Source organism: Ciconia boyciana, chromosome 1 (assembly GCF_034638445.1).
Source record: "Ciconia boyciana chromosome 1, ASM3463844v1, whole genome shotgun sequence".
NCBI classification, from domain to species: Eukaryota; Metazoa; Chordata; class Aves; order Ciconiiformes; family Ciconiidae; genus Ciconia; species Ciconia boyciana.
In genome coordinates this window covers 84906553-84927176 of record NC_132934.1, presented here as the reverse complement: position 1 = coordinate 84927176, position 20624 = coordinate 84906553, and the positions used below count along the sequence as shown (strand labels likewise).

At 49.2% G+C, this 20624-nt stretch overlaps 1 protein-coding gene across 8 annotated transcripts; it reads left to right on the top strand.

Annotated features, from left to right (window-relative positions):
- Positions 1-737: 737 nt before the first annotated feature.
- PHC1 (polyhomeotic homolog 1) lies at positions 738-20554 on the top strand. Of its 8 annotated transcripts, none has more exons than XM_072878139.1 (16): positions 880-1072; positions 2767-2919; positions 5054-5210; positions 5833-5943; positions 7300-7377; positions 8173-8322; positions 9301-9456; positions 10577-11075; positions 11395-12155; positions 14319-14466; positions 14576-14784; positions 15397-15511; positions 16103-16211; positions 16880-17030; positions 17644-17875; positions 18188-20554. In XM_072878139.1, the coding sequence occupies exons 3-16, from the start codon at positions 5097-5099 to the stop codon at positions 18340-18342; spliced, it is 2988 nt and encodes a 995-aa protein (XP_072734240.1). In that variant the 5' UTR covers positions 880-1072; positions 2767-2919; positions 5054-5096; the 3' UTR covers positions 18343-20554. The 8 variants fall into 8 exon arrangements, with proteins under 8 accessions (XP_072734261.1, XP_072734240.1, XP_072734252.1 ...); XM_072878146.1 differs by lacking the exon at positions 880-1072 and adding an exon at positions 1843-1899; XM_072878160.1 differs by lacking the exons at positions 880-1072; positions 2767-2919 and adding an exon at positions 738-817.
- The last annotated feature ends 70 nt before the right edge of the window (positions 20555-20624 follow it).

Here is a 20624-nt window from a genome sequence, read left to right as displayed (position 1 = left end):
TCTAAGAGTTGCCAGCAAGCTCTGGCACTGTGGTTTCTTTACCCCGCTTATGCAGGTTTCCACTGTGCACCTCTACATGTGCTCTATGCAACCTGGGCAGAGAACTTCCCCAGCGCCGTTATTACCGCTGTGTCCTGTTTGTTCATCAAACCCTGTTCCAGGTACCAAGACAAACGTTTTACAACCTACATAAAACTACTGATGTTTAACAAGGTTAACCACTCTCCAGAAGGACCGATCGCAAAGTGTGTCCCAGCACAGAGGACATCCGCTCTGAATGGCGAAGGGCACTCTGCGCCTGCTGTACAGCCAGGTTGTGGTGCTTATCAAGACCTTGATGCCTTGGTCCCCTTCCCCTGCGGGCCCGGCAGGAGGCCGCGACCGAGGTACTGAGCCTCCCTCCCCGGCAGGGCCGGGCGAGTGAGCGGGGCGGGCCCCGGCAGCGGCAGCGGCAGCCGCGGCCCAGGCCCCAGCCCCGGCCCCGGCTCGGCCCCGCCGTTCCCGCCGGGCCTGAACCCGCGTCCCGCCAGGCCCCGGCTGCCGTCACCAGGGCAACGGCAAGCGGCGCCCAGGGAAGGGGGTCACGTGCCCGGAAGCGCCTCGAGGGAGGAAGTGACGGAGCGGCGGGGAGCCCCAGAGGCCAAGATTTAAAAAAAAAAAAGAAAAAAAGACAGAAAAAAAAGGGGGGGGCGGAGCCGTCCGGGGCGCGGCGCGCGCGAGTGGGCCCCGCCCCCGCCCCGCGCGGCCGCGCCAGGCCCCCCCCGGGGCTGCCCTGCCAGGCCGCGGCCGGGCCGGGCCCGCCGGCAGCCGCCGCGAGGTAACGCCCCCGGCCCCGCCCTCCCCCAACAACGGGGCCCCCGGGCACCGCCCCGCCCCGCCCCGCCCCGCCCGGCCGGGGCCCGGCCTGGCTGCCCGCGCGCGGGGGGCGTGTCAGGCGGCGGCGGCGGCGGCCCGGGGGCTCCGGTAACGCCGGCAGCGCGGGTCCCTCGGGTGGGCGCGGGGACTCCCGGCGGGGCGGGGGGCGGCGCCGCCGCTGCGGGAGCGGAGTGGGGCAGTGCCGCGGCGGCTGCAGGTGAGGCCGGGCCCGGGGCGCGGGCGGCCGCGGCGGGGAGAGTTCCCCGGGGCCGGGGCGGGCTGGAAGTTGACAGCGGCGGCGGAGCAGCCATTGTCTGCCCGGCCCGGCCCGGCCCGGCCCCGGGAGCAGCGGCCGGCAGCAACTCCCCGTCGCAGCCCCGCTCCCGCCTGCCGGGCAGCCGCCGCTCCCCCCGCCGGTGGCCGGGCGTTAAACACGCGCCTTTCTTCAGCTCCCCGCGGCGGGCATCCTGCGGCGGATCCCCGCCTCCCGCCGCGGCGGGGCTGCGTGCACGGTACATACGTGTTGCAGGCGGGCAGGCAGGCGGGCAGGGCGCCTGCACACTCTCTGTCGGCTCAACTTTGCTGCCGGAGTTGCCGGCGGCCTGGGGGGGCCGCCGCCGCGCTGCCCCCCGCCTCGCTGCCGGGCGCCTGCGGCCGCGCTGGCCGGGCGAGGCGGTTGGCGGGGAAAGGCGGGTGGCGGAGTGGGCACGCTGGGGTGGGGAACAGGTGGTGCGAGGGTCCTGCAGGGCTCGGGAGCCGCGCCTGCTGCTGCTTCCAGAGCATCCCAGAGCAGTTAACGCGTCCCGGCAGTTTCACGCCTCTGCTTGCGTAGCTCGGAGGCTGTGTTGTAGAAAACTGCAGTAACGGAGCGAGGAGTGTGCTGTAGTCCTGGTTGCTCGTTTTTCTCCCTGAAACCCGTGGGCAAACCTGTGCAAATCTTACTTGTTCGCTAACTTAGTTTCTCAAGGATGAAGCCACAAAACCAGCTATAAGGTCACAAAATGTTCTGCAGGCAGCAGTCACGTGCCAGGGGGAATGGATGGGGTGAGCGAGTAAAACTTTTCTACCTCCTACCTAGTATTCAGTGACTAGAGTAGATGTTTGGCCGGACTCTTCTGCTCTTGCACTTGGGAAAGGTCAGGAACTTGTAGACGGGCCACCTGTGGTGTTCTTGGTGTGTGCTGAGATCAGCAGTGTGGGTTAGGCTCTGGACTGGCCCATGTTCTCGTGTTTGTACTGCTCCGTGAGCTCGTTTTCTCCCTTCTTCCCTTCCTTTCTGCTGTGCTGTCCTTCCTGCCATGGTGTTAATAGGCCTTTGTATCCTTCCGTGTCTGCCTTTTAGGGGTACAGTTCTAGCTGTTGTTCAAAGATTCATTTCCAGTAAAGGCAGTATTGTTATGCTGGGGTTTTTTTCGCTTGGGAACAATTGATTATGTTTGCAAGGTGAGCTGGTTAACTCAATCTTTCGGAAAACCCACGGTTTAATCATTTTTAGTAGGTTATCCATCTCACAGAGCAGCTAGCTGAGTCAAGTGACCCGATAGCCCGGTGATCGCTAGATTTTTGTAAGAGGAGGGTGCTGGAAGGTGCGCTTGGAGGAGGGGAGAGGGTGTAATCTGTGCTATTTTGTGTGGGAATAGCCTGTATTTAGATCGGATTACACTAGCATGGAGCTGCATCCTTAGGTGAACTTGCCTGGGGAAATACTGTGCCTTTTCACTTTTGTGTTTGGAAGGGGTTTTGCTGGATAACCCTGCTTGCTGTGAGTGACTTAAAATTCTTTACCTCCTGCAAAGGGAGAGTATGCTTCTCTATCCACACCCCCAAAAGGCCTTCTGTCTACACAGAGACTGAAATTTTTTGATGCCTCTCACGCCAGAGGTGTTTCAGTAGGATTCTTGTTTGTGCTAGGACCTGATTTTAAGAAGATCTAGATCAATGTGGAACTCTTAAAAATGCTGGAAATCTTAAGAAACAATGGTGCTGTTTACTGAGGAAACACAGATTGGTGGAGCAGAGCACCAAGTCAGAAGCCAGGTTTCTCCTTCAGGTGCAGCTGTTGAGGTAAGGGTATGTACTACAGCTAAGCTGAACTTTAGTTACCTTCTTTTCTCTCTCACTGGCACTTGTTGCATCACAAGTGAGCTAATTCAACTTGGTGATCTGGCAGAAAATGATGTTTAGGGTAGCTTTTCTGCAAAGTTAACAAGTTGATCTAGTGAGCGCTAGAAGTGAAGTCAGTGCTGGGAGGAACCTGCACGGGGAGGTTGAGGGTGGGCAAGGGAACAGAAACTGTCTCCTAATGGTAGCTGAGCTACTAGGTAATGTGGTGTAGTGTGTGTAGCTTCGCTCTGACTTGCATTTTAACCCCATTTGAAGTACTTAATTTATCTACCACAGTTTCTTTCTTTCAAGAAGTCTGTATTCTCTCCCTTCTCAATTTATTTATTTTCAGGCTTCATTTACTTTTTGTGGTGCTGCCCCCTGTGGAAGATCTTTAAGGCAATTGTCTTCTCCAGAGCTTTTATATTTTAGATAGGCTTATTGACCAACTGTTTCTAGCTGTAATAGAGTTGTGCCTGAAGACAGTAGTGGCCAGTTAGGAGGGGGTGTGTCTCAGTTGAGGAGAAGAATTCTGCAGGACAGAATTACTGACGGCCACTGCTGAAGCAGTGCAGGAAGCTGGTGTTGGATTAGCAGGGAGATGCCTGGGCAGGACTTGAGGGCAGAAGTAAAGATGCATGGGGAAGACAGGACTGGAGCAGCAGCTATCTGCTTGTCAATTACAGAATTTTCCAGATTTTGAGGAGCAGGTTTGGAGCAGCAGTTCCCTGATTTAGCCAGCCATCCTCTGCAGTGTTAATGCTGTTGCACTACTTTAAAGTCATCTGCTGCCCTTAACACCATTCTAGAATTTAAAAAGTTGTCTGGTCAAGACTATTATTGCACCTCCTTTTCTGCTGCGCTGATCTGTTTGTGTATGCACTGGGAAAAAGTTGTGTTTGGTGAAGGCTGTGAAGCTCAAAATCTCCGGATTTGAAAAGGTCTAGACACAGGGGCTGTGCTGGTGCTGTGGGATCCTGGAAGCCTAGGGGTCTCATTCAGAGGTCTCTCAGATACCTTGCAGGGGAGGCAGCTGGTGTTTTGGAAACAAACAGGCTGTCAGTGATATTGAGACTGTCAGAAGCTTTTTTTTTTTTTTTAATCTTACATGGAATGATATCCTTCTGAAAAGTCAATGTTTTTTCAGTGGAATTCTGTTAAATAATCACTTTTGTGCTTTCCCTTTTCTGACTCTGATCCCTCCTACTCCCTGTGTAGCCCATGCTTCTTGCTGCAGGAAACTCCCTGATCATCCCAACGTGTTACTCTTCAGTTGTGCTTCTCTTCCTTTTGGCTGATGAAAGCCTTCTCCAGTCCTTTTTCAGTCCTGCGGTTCACTGCAACTCATCTTTTTGCTGCTGGAAGATCTCTTTGGGCTCTGCATGACCTCTTTAGCAGCTTTCCCCTCACAAGTGTTGCCAGCGAACCCTTCATCCACTCTGCTTCTGACTCCGTTCCTCCTGAAAGCAACTTGCCACCATAGATACCAGCTTCCAGTCTAATATTCAAGTTACGATCTGTCAGAAACAACAAGTAGCTGGAAAGTCCATGTGATCAGAGAAAGAAAGAAACATTTGAGGGCTGGGGGCTAAACTGGGAGAAGGAGGGACAGAGTTGGTATATCTGCCATAGGGCAGCGGAGTTGTTGGGATAATTATACCTCTTGTGGGTTGGGAGGAAGAGAGGATCAGAAGTTGCCAAAGTGCAGTGGGAGGCTGGAAGCACAGTGCAACTTGCCGCAGTTCACTAACCTCTTGAAGGAGAGGTGATCAGATCTGTAACCAAATGGTTGTCTGAATGAGCTGCAGCTGCTCTTTCACTCTGCTGCCTTTTTAAGAGTTCAGGATGCTGTAGCTTCCAACTGTAGCATGGCAATAAAAATATGAGCATGTGTGCATTACAATTCTGACTGTGCTAATAGAAGATTTAAACCATTAGTATAATTTCTGTGTGATTTCAGAACCCCAGCATCCCTGGTCCCCTGTGATGTAGCAAAGCTGTGCAGGGAGCCTGGTACTGGGATATTCCAGTAAAAAAAGCTGTGTAATGCAGTGAAATACCGTTTGGTTCTTAGTTTCCAGTTCTCTCAATGTAGATCGGGAGTCCGTCTCAGCCTGAGCTCCTGGGATCCTGTCACCATGGAGACTGAAAGTGAGCAGAACTCCAGCTCCACCAGCGGGAGCTCCAGTTCTGGAGGAAGCACCCGTCCTCAGATATCGCAGATGTCTCTCTATGAGCGACAGGCAGTACAGGTGAGATGCTGTTATGTTCTGGGGTGGCAAGTGCATCAGTGGAAGGTGGTGGCGAGCCCTTTTGCGTTCCTCTGAGTTGTCATGTGTCAAGGTGGGAGTGTGCTTGAAGGACTGTCATGTTTTCAGATTTAGAAATTCTTGTGCTAGGCCTGATGTTTAGTTCCTGTAGCCTGATACTGTGCTTCATGTTTTATAGGTTACTCCTCCGGTGTCCAGCCTGTTAGATTTAATCCGTACTGTGATCCAATAGATTGATTTTAGCCTGCTATTCTAGAGCAAGCCATTCAGTTTATCACCCCAGTTCCTCTATATTGTGTATATCCTCCATATACATACTATACTGGAACACTTGTCTGCCTGCTTGAGCACGCACATCCCCAAATTCCTGGAGTTTATTCAGCTCTTGCAAGCATGCTTCCTGCTGTCCTGGAATACACCTGTGATTCAGTCTGTTACAAGTTTGTAGCTGTACTACGCATTTTGATGTGCTAATCTAGTGACTTTGCTTTTTTCATGGGGTCTGGGGATGGTCCCATGGCTGTTATTTATGTCTTCATTGTTCTCACTAATCACATTTCAAGGGCACGCTATTTTTGACAATTGGGTTTTCCTCTTTCTCTAGGCCCTGCAGGCACTCCAGAGACAGCCCAATGCAGCCCAGTACTTTCATCAGTTTATGCTCCAGCAGCAGCTTAACAGTGCCCAGCTTCACAGCCTGGCTGCTGTCCAGCAGGTGAGTTGCCAAGGGGCAGAAGGAGAGGAATTGGATCATTCTGTGGGGAAGATCCAGAGATTCTCTCTTTATACAGTGACTTGAGCACCAAGGTCATCCTGATCCATGATGAGACAATGAGTCCCTAAACACGTTGTTTAAAGCTAATACAAACAGCTAGTAAACTGGAAGTCTGATGCAAAGATTCATTTGGTTTTCAGGTACAGAGCAGGCGAAGATAAAATTTGGCATCCCCATCAGGAAACTTGCACTTCAGAGGCCTATGACTAGCCCCTGCACCTTCTTTAAATAAAAGATGGGTGGTTAAATCAGCAGTGGATGCAGTAGTGTTTAAAAACTGTATTAAAGTGAACCATGGATTGTTACTTCTCTGAGAATAAACTTGGTCTTGTGTGCCTGAAATTTCAGGCGGTATCCTCTGAATTTTCTGTCTCGAAACTTAGTAGCCCATGTTTCTTTACCAGTTACTAGCAAGAGGGATCTGGGGTAGATCTTGTCCAGCCAGGAGGGTGTTTCTTTGACTGAGATGTGTTTATACAGATCAAGATATTTTATGATGCATAATTGTTGAGTGATTTTTTTTTTTTCTTTAGCAACTTTGCTTACCTACCAGACTGTCATCAGTTGAAGGTGGATTATGTGTGATGTGAATACAGTTCTGTCTGTGTAACAATCTCTCTGTCAGTAGCTGTGCTCCTTGGCTGTTAGTCCAGGATTTAGTTGTTCTCAAAATCCCCACCTGCAGTTTTTATAGCATAGAGGGAATAGAATCCTCTCACCAGTTTTGCACAAATCCTAGTAATAAAACTAACTAAACTTGTACAGTGGAATTCCCATGGGATCATGGGGGGGGCGGGGAATCTAACAATATTTACATTCCTCCACAAACCATGTGTGCTGTAATCTGAAATTTGTTACTTGGAGTGATATCATTGCATTGTTACTAAACTGCCTAACTAGCCCAGCAAATTGTTAATATTACGGGGAACGTCTGGGCGTTAACAACGGATTGCAGTGTCAGGACGAGGATTGCAGTGTGTAGCATGACAGGCTGGGGCAAGAGTAGGGTATGTACTCATGGGTGGAAGGACTGGAAGTCATGCACTGTAAGGGTCTGTTGTCCACTGCCTTGGGTAGTGTATAGGACTGAAGTGGTTGGGGAAGAGGAGATACCTTGCTGAGTTGCTGCACCTGATTTTAGGGCACACAGCAGAGATTTGTAATGGTTAGATTGTGCTCCTGTTCTCAGGAATGGGAGAAGATGATGATGGGACTAGGTGTTCTGACAAAGCCAAATATTTGGGCTGGATTGAAGTTTGTTCCTGGTACTCATTTCCCTGTCAATCTCTCTTGCAGGCTACAATTGCAGCCAGTAGACAGGCCAGCTCCCCCAACACCAGCACCCCGCAACAGACCACCACCACCCAGGCCTCTGTAAGTAACTGCTCCCTCACACACACATCAAAGCCTCCCTCCCATCCCGTGCCTTGTTCTTTCTCCTCTTTGTCTTTTAGGACGCAGTCAGCCAGGGAAACACATTTTCTAAGAATGCTGGGAATCCACAAGATGCAGACAATTTGAGAATTCGGGGTGCTATCATTATTGGTGGGGGTTGAGGAGACCAGAGGAGGTTTCGGAGTGAGAGGCCTCTTAGCTGGAAAGGTAGACGCTGATATCTCTTTGCTGAGGCTTTGGGGATACATTGTCATGGATTAGAAAAGGATCAGGACTTCTAAGAAGGAGAAGGAGTCATGAACAGCTTGAAAGGGAATGCTCTTTTTTTCTTGAGCAGAGTAGTAGTTTGTTGAATGAGAGGAAGTCTGGTTTTGTCATATTGAGGAACTGGGATTTGTTCAGAGAGTAGATGAGTTGGTAAGGTAGAGATTACTTTGTGCATTTTTTTTCCTTTACTTGAGAGGCTGGAGAAAATGATGTATTTCTTTTGGATCTCTTATTGCAGTTGCATGCTAACAGTGATACTCTGGCTCAGCATACAAATGAGGTTAGCATATAAATGAGGTTAGCATCCAGGGCTTTGGCTAGTTTAGATTGCGTAGCCTCTAAGACAAGCACTCTAAGACAAGAACTTTTTTCTTCTTGGTCCCCTGTGGGATACAGGAAAAAAAACTGTAAAATGTCTGTTCTGGCTGTTCCCCAGTAAGTGAATTTGTACTTATTTCTTTGCCTCCGTCTCTTTATATATGATTTGGGGCTTTTCTCTGTTTTAAGATCAACCTAGCCACCACATCAGCTGCTCAGCTGATCAGTCGGTCCCAGAGCGTGAGTTCCCCCAGCGCCACAACCCTGACACAGTCTGTGCTCCTTGGGAATACCACCTCACCACCTCTCAACCAGTCACAGGCCCAGATGTATCTCCGGGTAAGAGATGTGTACGCAAAATGTGTCCTGACCATGAACCCCACTTCCTAGCCATTTCAGTGTTTCACTGCTTGGGATTACCAATGCCTTTGGACAAACTCTAGCTTTAAGGATGATGCACTATAGATTAAATTCAGATGGGGAAGCTCTTGTCACTGAAACCACAAGTTTGACTCTGGGCTCAGCTTTTGAGAGTAGATGAGCTTTGTATTGTGTGGCTCAGGTGAGATCGTTAAGACCCATGTTTGTCTCTGCTCTGCATAGATGTTAAAGATCCCATGGCACTTCTCACTAGAGTGTAAATGTGAAATATATGTCCTAGACTTGAATATAGCTCACAGAAATAAAGCTACTCTTCTGGTTCAATGCTGGAACAGATATATGGTAAATTACTCTCTTCTACCACTGCTGAGCTCAGGGACGTAAGTCAGAATTCAAGTAAGTCTAGAAACATAAATCAACGTGAACAAATATGTCATCTTTTTAATTGCTTTGAAGTGCTGCTAAATATAAAACATTAGGCATGACTATATTGTCAGTCTGGGGTTTGGCTACCTACTTGAAAAATATTTTTCTGTTGACTCAGTTGACTTTAGATACAGATTGTAATCCCCTTCTTTTCAAGCAACCCTGCTCTTGGATGTATGTCTCTTATCACTGTTTCTCAACCAGTCCTGGATATACATCTGAAAATTCAATGATACCCCAGTCTTTTAGCCAGCCTTGGGCAGTCTGTGGGAGTTGGCCCAGGACCATGTTTGACAGAAGAGTGCTTGTTTCTGTAAGGAAACTGTTCCCAGTTTCCTGCTCCTGAAGGCTATGTTCAGCGTTACAGTGCAGGGAGGGTTGGGGGTTTTGCAATGTGTGACATTGCAGCCCAGTGTTGCTTTGTAATCTGTTTGCTTGTGGTTCGCTGTCTGTCTTTCTCTCTTCCCTTCTGTTCCTTTCATTCCACATCACCTGACCCTCCCTCAACAGCCACAGCTGGGGAACCTGTTGCAGGTAAACCGGACCTTGGGCCGCAATGTGCCTCTTGCCTCCCAACTCATCCTGATGCCCAACGGGGCTGTGGCCGCTGTCCAGCAGGAGGTACCACCCACTCAGTCTCCTGGGGTCCATGCAGACACAGACCAGGTCAGTGATACCCCCTCCCAGAGTCCTCCCCTTCCCCTGCTCTCTGTCACCCCACACCGTGGTCTTTGTCTCCAGCTGTCCCTGTATAGCAGATTAGCTCTATTTCATCCCCAACCTGTGTCCCTGTGCAGGCAGGAGATTCTGTTCTCTCTCGCCGCTGTTTTTTCATGTTTGCTTTTTGCCTCCAGAGATGGGATTCATTTCTGCTTAAAATTTCTGGGATGAGCTACGGGCTGGATCAATCCCATCTTCACAGTTTCTTGATTGTCCTTGTATGAAAAGAATTGTTCAGTTCCATGTCCAGTTTTTGGTCACTCTGCAATGAAGAGTCTTTGCCAGCGGTAGTATGCCTTCACCTAGTTGGTTTGTTGTAAAGATGCCCAAGACCGAAGAGGCCACAAAGTCGTAGCTCCTGCATTCATCTATAAGTAATTGTCCAGGTCAGGGAGCTGCCATGGCTTCCCATTTTCCTTGTCCTATCCCAGTCATTCTTGGGATTTGCAGTTACTTCATATTTTTCTTCTCCGGAGCAGTTTCTTTGAAGGAAGGTCAGCCATGATCAAACTTGAAGGTAACACTGCATTTGGAGGAGGAGTAAATACAGAGGATGGCAGCACCAAAATGCAGAGGAACTGGTGAAATCAGAAGGGCTGCAGGTCATGAATAGATCTGTGGGCCTGCTGAGTGGAAAGCCCTGCACAGGGGGAGGAGGCAGGTGGCACAAAAATTGAAAAGGAATGACTAGTCTTTAAAGGGTTATCTCAGCGCTTTTAGAGCCATGCTAAATGGGGTCCTACCAATGCAAAGGCATGGCAGGCAGGTCTGAAGGCTGTCCCATGCCTTGGAGAGTGGTGGTGTCCTCACATGCTGTTCAGAAAGTGCCACGAGATCTTTAACTTCCATCAGAGATGGGGCAGGAGGGAGTTCAGGATAATGTGTTTCCTGGGGAGGGCCGTGCCTGAGCTTTGCCCTGCAGTGTTAGCCAGCTCCCCACGTAAGACTTGAAGCATCAACTTAGCCTCCATCCCAGTAGACTGTGTTGCTTGTACATTCTCTGCCAAATTTCCAGCAAGTAATGTATGTAAAGCAAACGGATTCTGTTTTGTATATGTGTTTCTAGGTGCAGAACTTGGCTGTGAGGAGCCAGCAGACCTCAGCCACTAACGCCCAGCTCCAAGGCTCTGCTCAGAAGGCAGCTCTGCCAGGAAGCTCCCAGGCTTCAGGCTTGCCACAGGCCAGCAGCACTGGCCAGACCTTGGCAGTGGCTCAGGCCTCCCCTGGCAGTGCAGGCCAGTCCCTCAACTTGAGCCAGGGGGCAGCAGGCAGCAATGGTGTCTCAGGGGGTGTGGTGGCAAGTGGTGGGAGCCAGCCCTCAACGGGATTGAGCCAGACCTCCTCGGCTGGTGCTGCTGGCAGTTGCCAAAGGAAGGGCACAGGGGTGGTTCAGCCGTTACCAGTAGCAGCTGCTCAGGCTGTGACTGTCAGCCAGGGAAGCCAGACAGAGACAGAGAATGCAGCCACAAAGAAGGGTGAAACGGACAGTGGCGGACAGCGAACGGTGGGCATGAACCTGACCAGGACCGCTACACCAGCACCCAGCCAGACCTTGATCAGCTCAGGTAAGTGCAGACCTGTTTCTTCTCTTCGAGCCCACTGGGCTTTTGCAAGAGTTCAATTTGAAAGCCCAGTGGTGAGAGGTTTTCCAACACACCTCCCAGCCTCTGGGTTCCCAGGGGCTTGTCTCTAGGGGTTATCCTCTCTATTAGCAAGAGAAGTTGATTTAGTCCCTCATGTCCTCTGCCAGTAAGCTGTCAGTCATTTTGGAGCTTAATGACTCAAACCAGTGCAGTGGCTGCCTGCCATTTTTTGTTGTTGTTGTTCCCAACTGCACTGTTGCTAACTTGTGCTCTCCACTTTTCCCACTCTGTGTTTGTATAGCCACATACACACAGATCCAGCCACACTCACTGATCCAGCAGCAGCAGCAGATCCACCTGCAGAAGCAGGTGGTAATCCAGCAGCAGATCGCCATTCATCACCAGCAGCAGTTCCAGCACCGCCAGTCTCAGCTCCTCCACACAGCCACCCATCTTCAGCTGGCCCAACAGCAGCAACAGCAGCAAGCACCATCTCTGACCCAACAGCAGCAGCAAGCTCAACCTCCGCAGCAGCAGCCTCCACCTCAAAACCAGCAGCAGGCTCAGACCCTTGTGGTGCAACCTATGTTGCAGTCCCAGCCACAGCCTGTGCAGCTCCAGCAGGACAGTCCTTGCCAGCCAGCCACCAAGTCACCTGTTCCAATTCAGTCAAAATCTCTGGTCACCCCCATCAAACCGCCTCAGCTTGGGCCTGCCAAAATGTCAGCAACACAGCAGCCTCCACCACACATCCCAGTGCAGGTGGTGGGTACTCGGCAGCAGGGCTCAGGCCAAGCCCAAGCTCTGGGTTTGGCTCAGATTGCTGCAGCAGTGCCGACATCCCGGGGAATGCCAGCTGTGGTCCAGCCTGTTTCCCAAGTCCATGCTGCTTCCCCATCATCGTCTTCAGCTCCAGCATCCTCACAGGAAGGTCCTCCTCTCACCACAGGGGTGAATTTGGCACAAGTTCAAGGGACAGCCCACATGGTGAAGAGCCCAGCCTCCTCTCCAGTTGTGGCTCAGATGCCAGCAGCATTCTACATGCAGTCTGTCCAGTTGCCAGTAAGTGATACCATTGAGAAGGAAAATAGCATATGGATTCTCTTTGTTCATTCCTAGGACACCAGTTGCAGTCCAGGCGCAGGTCAGTGGGATGGGATGGGTAAGGGGTTTGGGTAAAGGGATGTGGAGACTTTTTGCTCTTGAAAACACTATTTCCAATCCAAACCTTGGGGTTACTGACTACAAGCATTTCTCTTCCACATTATCATTCAAAGGCTTGCATGAAGTAAATAGATGAGACTCAGACCCTGCCCCAAATGGGGTAGGTGTCCACATCGCGTACTAAATATCACAGTTAACAATGTGGTGTGTTGACCTTGGCTGGATGGCAGGTGACCATCAAGCTGCTCTATCACTCCCCTTCACAACAGGACAGGGGGAGAAAAATACAATGAAAAGCTCGTGGGTCGAGATAAGGACAGGGAGATCACCTACCAGTTACCGTCATGGGCAAAACAAACTCAGTTTAGGGAAATTAATTTAGTTTATTGCCAATTAATCAGAGTAGGATAATGAGAAATAAGAACAAATCTAAAAACACCTTCCCCCCTTCTTCATGGGCTCAGCTTCACTCCTGACTCTTCTACCTCCTCCCCCTGAGTGGTGCAGGAGGACAGGGAATGGGGGTTGTGGTCAGTTCATAACATTTTGTCTTTGCCGCTCCTTCCTCCTCATGCTTTCCCCTTGCTGCAGCATGGGATCCTTGCCATGGGATACAATCCTTCACGAACTTCTCCAACGTGGGTCCTTCGCACAGGCTGCAGTTCTTCACAAACTGCTCCAGCGTGGGTCCTTTCCATGGGGTGCAGTCCTCCAGGAACAGACTGCTCCAGCGTGGGTCCCCTTCGGGGTCACAAGTCCTGCCAGAAAACCTGCTCTAGCGTGGGCTTCTCTCTGTGGGGCCACAGGTCCTCCCAGGAGCCTGCCCCAGCAGGGGCTGGCTCTCCAGGGGGTCACAGCTTCCTTCAGGGTAGATCCACCTGCTCTGGTGTGTGGTCCTCCATGGGCTGCAGGTGGATATCTGCTCCACTGTGGTCCTCCACGGGCTGTAGGGGGACAGCCTGCCTCACCATGGTCTTCATCATGGGCTGCAGGGGAATCTCTGCTCCAGCGCCTGGAGCACCTCCTCCCCCTCCTTCACTGGCCTTGGTGTCTGCAGGGCTGTTTCTCTCACATATTCTCACTTGTCTGTCCCAGCTGCTGTTGCGCAGTATTTTTCACCCTTTCTTAAATACGTTATCACAGAGGTGCTACCAGCATCGCTGATAGGCTCAGCTTGGCCAGTGGCAGGTCCTTCTTGGAGCTGGCTGGAACTGGCTCTATCGGACGTGGGGGCAGCTTCTGGTGTCTTCTCACAGAAGTCACCCCTGCAGCCACCCCGCTACCAAAACCTTGCCACATAAACTGAATACAAACAATAACTGGCCTCTTTGTTGTCTCTCTTGGGAGAGAGATGAGAGCTGAGTGGGCCACGAAGACTGAACTCCCCTCTCCTCACTAGGTGTGGGTACCTCCAGGTCAGAGACCCCTTACTGTGTGGTACCAGCTGCTGACTCCATGCCTCAGAGGATCCCCTAGCAACAGACTATGCAGAGGAAAACAAAGATGGCTCATGTTCCACAGGCCTCATCCATGCTGCTCCGAATTGTCCAGCTTAGGGCCTGCCTAACTCCCTGAGACAACAGCACTTTGTCAGCACAGATATCCTTAGCTGTCATATCCTTAGATATGTCAGTTGCTGAGACTGTTTCTAAACTCTAGCTGCTTCTTCAGGAAGGTGTCACAGGATTTGTCTGATTGCTTAGAGTGGGGGGACAATTCTGCTCTCATCCAACATGTTTCCCCTGCTATTTTGACTCTCCTTCATTGAAACTGAACTGATCTAGCCAAAAGCCTGTTTGGAAACTGCTGGGTGACTGCCATTCCATTTCTTTCTTCCTGGAATAATCCCTTGAGGTTCACACAGTGTCTTGGTATTATATCAATGGCCCAATTCACGTGGAAACATGAAGTTTTGCTCCCTGCTAGGCAAATGCTTCTAAGCAGAACTATGTCCTGTGAGGGAGCCAGAGGCATTTCCATGAGAAGGAACCAGGCTAGAGATGAAGTATCAAGAAGGATGCATCTTCCTTTTGCCTTACATGTTCCTCTTTATTCACACAGGGCAAGTCTCAGACCTTAGCGGTTAAGCGCAAGGCAGAGTCAGAGGAGGAGAAGGAGGAATCACCCAGTGTCACTGCGATCCTGCCTGCCAGGTCCTCTCCTGTGACAGAGAGCCCCAAGAACATGGAGGAGAAGAGTGGCCTTGGAGGTGAGGTACAAAGGAGAGCTCTGCTTGTGCATGCTAATGATCTGATCTTGTATGCCATTTGAAGTAGATGGAGCAAAGTTAACTGACTCTTGTGCTGTTAACTTCCCAGATAAATCTGATCCTGCTGCTATTGCAACGCCAAATAGCACCTCAAGTGAAGGAGCATCAGTCACCCCCACCTCTGCTCCCACCCCAAACCTGGCAATGGTGTCACGTCAGATGGGAGACTCTAAACCCCCACAAGCCATCGTCAAGCCCCAGATCCTCACACACATCATTGAGGGCTTTGTCATCCAGGAAGGAGCAGAGCCCTTTCCAGTAAGGATTCTCTGCTGTGGGGGAAGGAGGTGTAGCACTCTCTTGGGAGGGTGGTGGGCTTCCATCTTTGGACAGGAGTTTCTTTCCCCATGTTCCAAGTCAGCACTTTTAGCCTGAGACACAGACAGTGAAGAGGAAGGGAAAGGAGGAAGGTGTGGAAAGGAGAAAGGAAATGAAGCAAGGCATTAAGTGGTGACATTAAAGAGAATGAGTTGGAAGGAGTAAAATCAGTGTGATGGGAATGGTTTTCTCCAGTAGTCCCCAAAGCAGTAATTTATGCAGGAACTGTAAGAAGGTGGTTCTGATTTTTAGTGAGGGAAAGATGCCCTGCATTTTGAACAAGCAGCAAGTGAAGTTACAGCAAATAAGGGGAAATGCAGTTACATGTAATTGCAGGATATTCAAGGCAGATAGTACTGGGTGATCTTGGAATGAACCACCAAGCCTGTGAGTCAGGAAGGAGTAATAACTTTGTTCAGCATCTCTCCTTCCCTAGTAGGCAGAGGGATTCTTCTGAGCTGTAATAACGTATGAGCGGCATATATCTTGCAGAGGGTGGTGGCCACAGAGAATCCTTTACTGATGGGCCCAACCCTTTCTCTTCATGTCTAGGTGGGTTGTTCTCAGCTGCTGAAAGAATCTGAGAAACCGCTGCAGGGAGAGGCTCCTGCTGGCCAGAGTGAAAACCTGTCCAGCAATTCTCCAGGAGGAGACAGTGCTTCTGTGGGTGAGTTTCAGCACCAGGAGGCCTAGCTAGTGCTACTGAAAGTTTCTGCTCTCTGATACTGTATTACTAAATTTATACATTATGGACTTGTATCCCTTCCTGCTAACCCCTTAGAGACTCAGGCTATGGGCCTAGGATCTCCTTTTCTTGAGTGCCAGAACACAATACCTTTTTGTTGTTGTTAATATGATCTAACACACCCTGTGTTAGTAGTAAGCAGGAGAATCTGAACTGTACCTGTCTCTAATGACTCTGAAGGCTGTGAAGGATGTATGGACACAGCAGAGAGTGCAGTGATGGAGATTTCCCCCACAGCCTTTTAGGATATGAGGGATATGCTATTTTTTGCTTGTTAAGCAAAACAGTACTGACAAGGAGAAATAAACTGCTTTGTTCAATATCCCGGGGTCCTAATTAGGGGAGTTTCTGCCTCTTTTTCCCCAGCTTCTTCCCCAAGCTAACTACTGAGTAGATTCAGTGGAGAATAGTGCTTGGAATCTGTCTGCTCAGAAGAAGAGTAATGGAATGGGCAATCATTGTGTGTGATCTGCTTCAGATCATCAACTGGTGTGTATCTCTGTATCTCACTAGAGCTTGATAAGAAGGCAAACTTGCTGAAGTGTGAATACTGTGGGAAGTATGCCCCAGCAACCCAGTTCCGTGGCTCCAAGAGGTTTTGTTCCATGACCTGTGCTAAAAGGTAATAGTAAGACATAATCTTCCTTTTCTCTGACTATACATTCTCTGGAACTAGGCATGTGCCCCTTTTCTAGGTACAACACTTCAGTACATCTGATCCTCCCTCTATGGGAGACACTGGCCACAGAGATCCTTTAGGACTCTAAATGATTTGTGAATGCTTCTAGGTCTGGAGAGGTGGATGTGGTCTTGAGTGTAAACAGGATTTCTGACTTGCTCAGAAAATGAAATGGGAAGGGGGAAGTTCTTGGGCTCCAAAGAACCTCTCTTCAGTCCAATGTACATTTGACTGACAAAACGAATGCATACTGGTAGCTGTCTGCTGCCTTGGTACTAGACAAAGACATGAGGAAGCATTGGGGAGAAAACCTGGGGAGAAGTTAAACTAGTCATTGCTGCCTCCTATTGATAGCAGAGTGCTTGTTATGGGTCTTTTTTCCCTTAGGGGAATGACTTAATTGACCCTTCAGATGTTAGATCAAGACTGTGGTGTCCAAATATTGCTTGTATCAGAAGTCTGGACTGGTTCCTTCCAAGGGGAAGTCTTAGAAGGAGGAGGACCAGAACTTGATGGTAAAGAGGAGTTTTATCCCCATCTAGAGCAAGGAGAAGCAGTAGGTTTAGATAGTTGCTGTTTCCTAACTGCTGCTCTGCTTCTAATTATTTGAGGTACAATGTCAGCTGCAGCCATCAGTTTCGGCTGCAGAGAAAGAAGATGAAGGAATTCCAGGAAGCTAACTATGCTCGTGTGCGCCGACGGGGACCACGGCGTAGCAGCTCTGAAATTGCTCGAACAAAGATCCAGGGCAAGCGCCACAGGGTAAGGACATAGTCCTGTCGGCCTCTGTCGAGACGGATCTCAGTGTAAAAGTTGTCACTGCTGGATGTACCACTTTCTCACAGTGGATGTAGTCATACAGGACATGCCAAGTGCACATTGACACAGTTGTTACACAAGGCACAGCGAGCTGTTCTAATTGCTCATCGACTGCAAAAAGTGGATTCACATTTGTACTTGTTCTGTTCACTCTGTGTTCACTCCTGCGCGTGTGTCTTGGAGGTCTCGGTGAGTGAGATCAGCTGACAGCCTTGGTAGAAAACAATCCACTTTTCCCATTTGATTAGCATTCTTCCATATGAATTATTTGAATCAGATTATAGAAGAATCGAATGAGCTTCAGAACTGACGTGAGGAAGAGGAATGGACTGGGGTAGGATGGAGAGATGGAAGAGGAAGGGAGACGAGAGTAAAAAGTCTCCCCTTTCTGGCATTAGGGAGCTTTTGTGTCAGCTGCCCCTGGACCAACAGCCTGAAACAGTTGTCCCAGACTGTTGGGACAACTTCTGCTGTTCCCAATGTCTTGTTTTGCACCTAGTAATTGTGAATTTCTTACAAAACACCTCTTTTTTCTTTCTTTCCTATGGGCTTGTAGGGCCAGGAAGACTCAAGTCGAGGCTCTGACAACTCCAGCTATGATGAAGCTTTGTCCCCTACATCTCCAGGACCCCTGTCAGTAAGGGCCAGTCATGGAGAGAGGGACCTAGCAAACTCTAGTATGGCCCCACCTACCCCAGATCTACATGGCATCAACCCAGTCTTCCTGTCCACCAGTCCCAGTCGCTGGAGTGTGGAGGAAGTGTACGAGTTCATTGCATCACTGCAAGGTGAAGTTAAGATCCTCTCCTGCAGTCCTGTGATCCAGTAACATGGGGAAATTTGTTGGCTTGCTTTCTGGAAAGGAAGTGGTGTCAGTGGTGCCTAGTGCTCTTATTGTACTTTTCTACATGTTTCTGATTTGGAGTAGGTCATACAGATGGATGAGTTGTACTCCTCAGGCAGCCTGTGGAGTAGAGTGGGGAGGGGTGTTGGTTAGATTCCTAGCTTGCTTTCTGTACCTGCCAGAGGTCCAAAGAGTGGGAACAAGGGGAGTGCCCAGGGCAAATCTGTTTCTTAGTGCTGGTTTTTTGGTTTCACAGGGTGCCAGGAGATTGCTGAGGAGTTTCGGTCACAGGAAATTGATGGCCAGGCCCTGTTGCTTCTGAAGGAGGAACACCTCATGAGTGCCATGAACATCAAGCTGGGACCAGCTCTCAAGATCTGTGCCAAGATCAATGTCCTCAAGGAGACCTAACAGCTCTGAAGCCAGAGGTCTCACTTTTGTTCTGACCCCAGGGCAGCTGTCAGCTTTGGAGCATCCTGCTGGGGTGGGGAAGAATGGGACAGTCCCCTGTGGTCTTGAATTCAAGAAGAATGAGAAGGAATTTAACTGATTGAAACTGCCATGCACAAGCCCATGTCTTGGTCTCTTAATGGTGCTACAAGGGGGAGGAAAACTCCCACCTGGGGCCTTGAAATATCTTTCTTTCTTCCTGATTTTGAATATGCCTCTCCCATGTACTATGTAAAGACGGGAAGGGGACCTCTTTCTGTCTTAGCAGACTTCTGAAAGGGAACTGCCCTCACACCTTTTTGCTACAGCACGTCTGCTAGATCTTAGTTTTGAATCTCGCTGTGCCAGAACTTGAGGCATAGGAAGAACCAGCCCCACATGGACATTGGGAGCTGTTGTGCTTGGGGCATTTAGGAAGGGGAACTAGTAAATTCCAAGTGACAGAAGTGGACAAACAAGAATTTGAGCGAAAGGGGCTGCTGCTGTTCCACTCAAGAAAAACAAAACAAAACAAAAACCTAGGCTGTTCACGAACTGGGTTTAATAGCCATTCCAGCATGCATACCAAACTTGAAGGCCTGTGGCAATAGGAGCTGCCTTAGCTTTACTGTCTCCTGTAGAGATGCAGAGTGAAGACAAAGTGTTGCGGCAGCTATTTGCTCCAGATGCTCCTCTCTGAACCAGAGGAGGATTTATCCTGAGTACTTATGACAAGGTGGTGGGAAAATTGAAGGGAAGGGGGATTGTCTTAACATTAGGGAACCCTGCAGCGCTAGGTTCATCTCCTCATTGTGCTAGGGCATAATTTACAGATCCAAAGCAGTCTCCAGAAGCGCCAAGGCTTTTCATAAAATGGGCTGGGGTTTTGGTATTTTTTGTGTTCTCTTATCAGTTTGTATTATTTTTGTGTCTGTCTTCATTATCCTCAGGAGAGCTTATGGGACAAAGTTTAAGCTGGCAGGATTGTATTGCCTGCCTTAGGCTCTTTTTTTTTTTTTTTTTTTGGTTGGTGTTGTAAAACAAGTATTTCTCTTCCTCAGTTAAAAAAAAAGACCAAAAACACACCCTTCAACAACCGAATAATGCTACTTCCCCTTTCTAAGGGGTAGAATTATGTTATAGGCTGAGTCCCTCTCAGCCCCTCCAGGTTTGGTTTTTTTTTAAGGACCAAATGTGGTATTCTTAAGTTTTGTAACCAGATTGCCAAAGGTGAAAACCTGAGCAGAGTTCTTCTCTTCCAGAAGCTCCTCTGCTTCAAACAAACAGGCAAAAAACCTGAAGAAATTACACAAAGCATGAGGAGGTAAGTGCCCCCTAGAGCCAAAAACCTGAAAGCCGGATGATTTTATAAACCATGTGTCTCAGCTTTTCTGTTTTCAGGAGTTTCACGTGAATATTTGAGTGAAACATAAGACTGTTCTGTGTGGAAAGCACCTACTATTGCAGGAAAGCTGCAGTGGCAATGGAGGAGGCCTAATGGCACAGGTAGGAAAACAGTAGAGATCTTTGGAATGGGCTCTTTATTGACCCATGTTAGAAAAAGAGAGGAAGGAAAGCGCTTAGAAGATGGATAAAACGTGGCAGCAGCTTCCTAGTCTTAACCATACTGTTAACACTTTAATGACATCCGTGTTCCTCTGAGAGAAGACTGAGATTTCTTGAATCAAAATAGGCCCAAAGGAAGCTGCCTATGCTTACAGCCTGATAACACTATTTGGTCTGATGTAATTTGGGGGCAGGTTAGAATCTCTTAACTGCATCAGCAGAGGAAGGCTTCCCTTAAACCATTTTATCCTTAGCAGGCTGGGTATGATGAAACTCTGTTTAGTTTGACCCTTGGCAGGGTAGGTAGGCAGCTAGCCTGCTTATGTTACTAGCTCCTTCTGAGGACTGGATTTTATTTCAGTCAAAGGGGAAGGCTTCACTTCTTCATTTCATGTTCAGTGTTCTTAATAAAAAAATGCTTGTTCAGGCTCTGCAGGTCTGGCTGCTTTTTAACCCCACCCCCCTAACCTGAACATTAACTTAGTGTTTGAGAAGTTCACCCTTCATCAAACAGTTACTTTTGATTTTTATTGCTGCAGAGAAATACAGAGCATAGGAAACTTTTCCCATTAAACTACCTGAGCTTTTAAAGTTTCAGTTATTAAAGAAGTGTATACCCCTCCCTCTTAAGCCCTAAGGGAACTGGAATGATACAGGGTAGCAACAAAAAACATATTCTAAGAAGAAGAGATCAATTT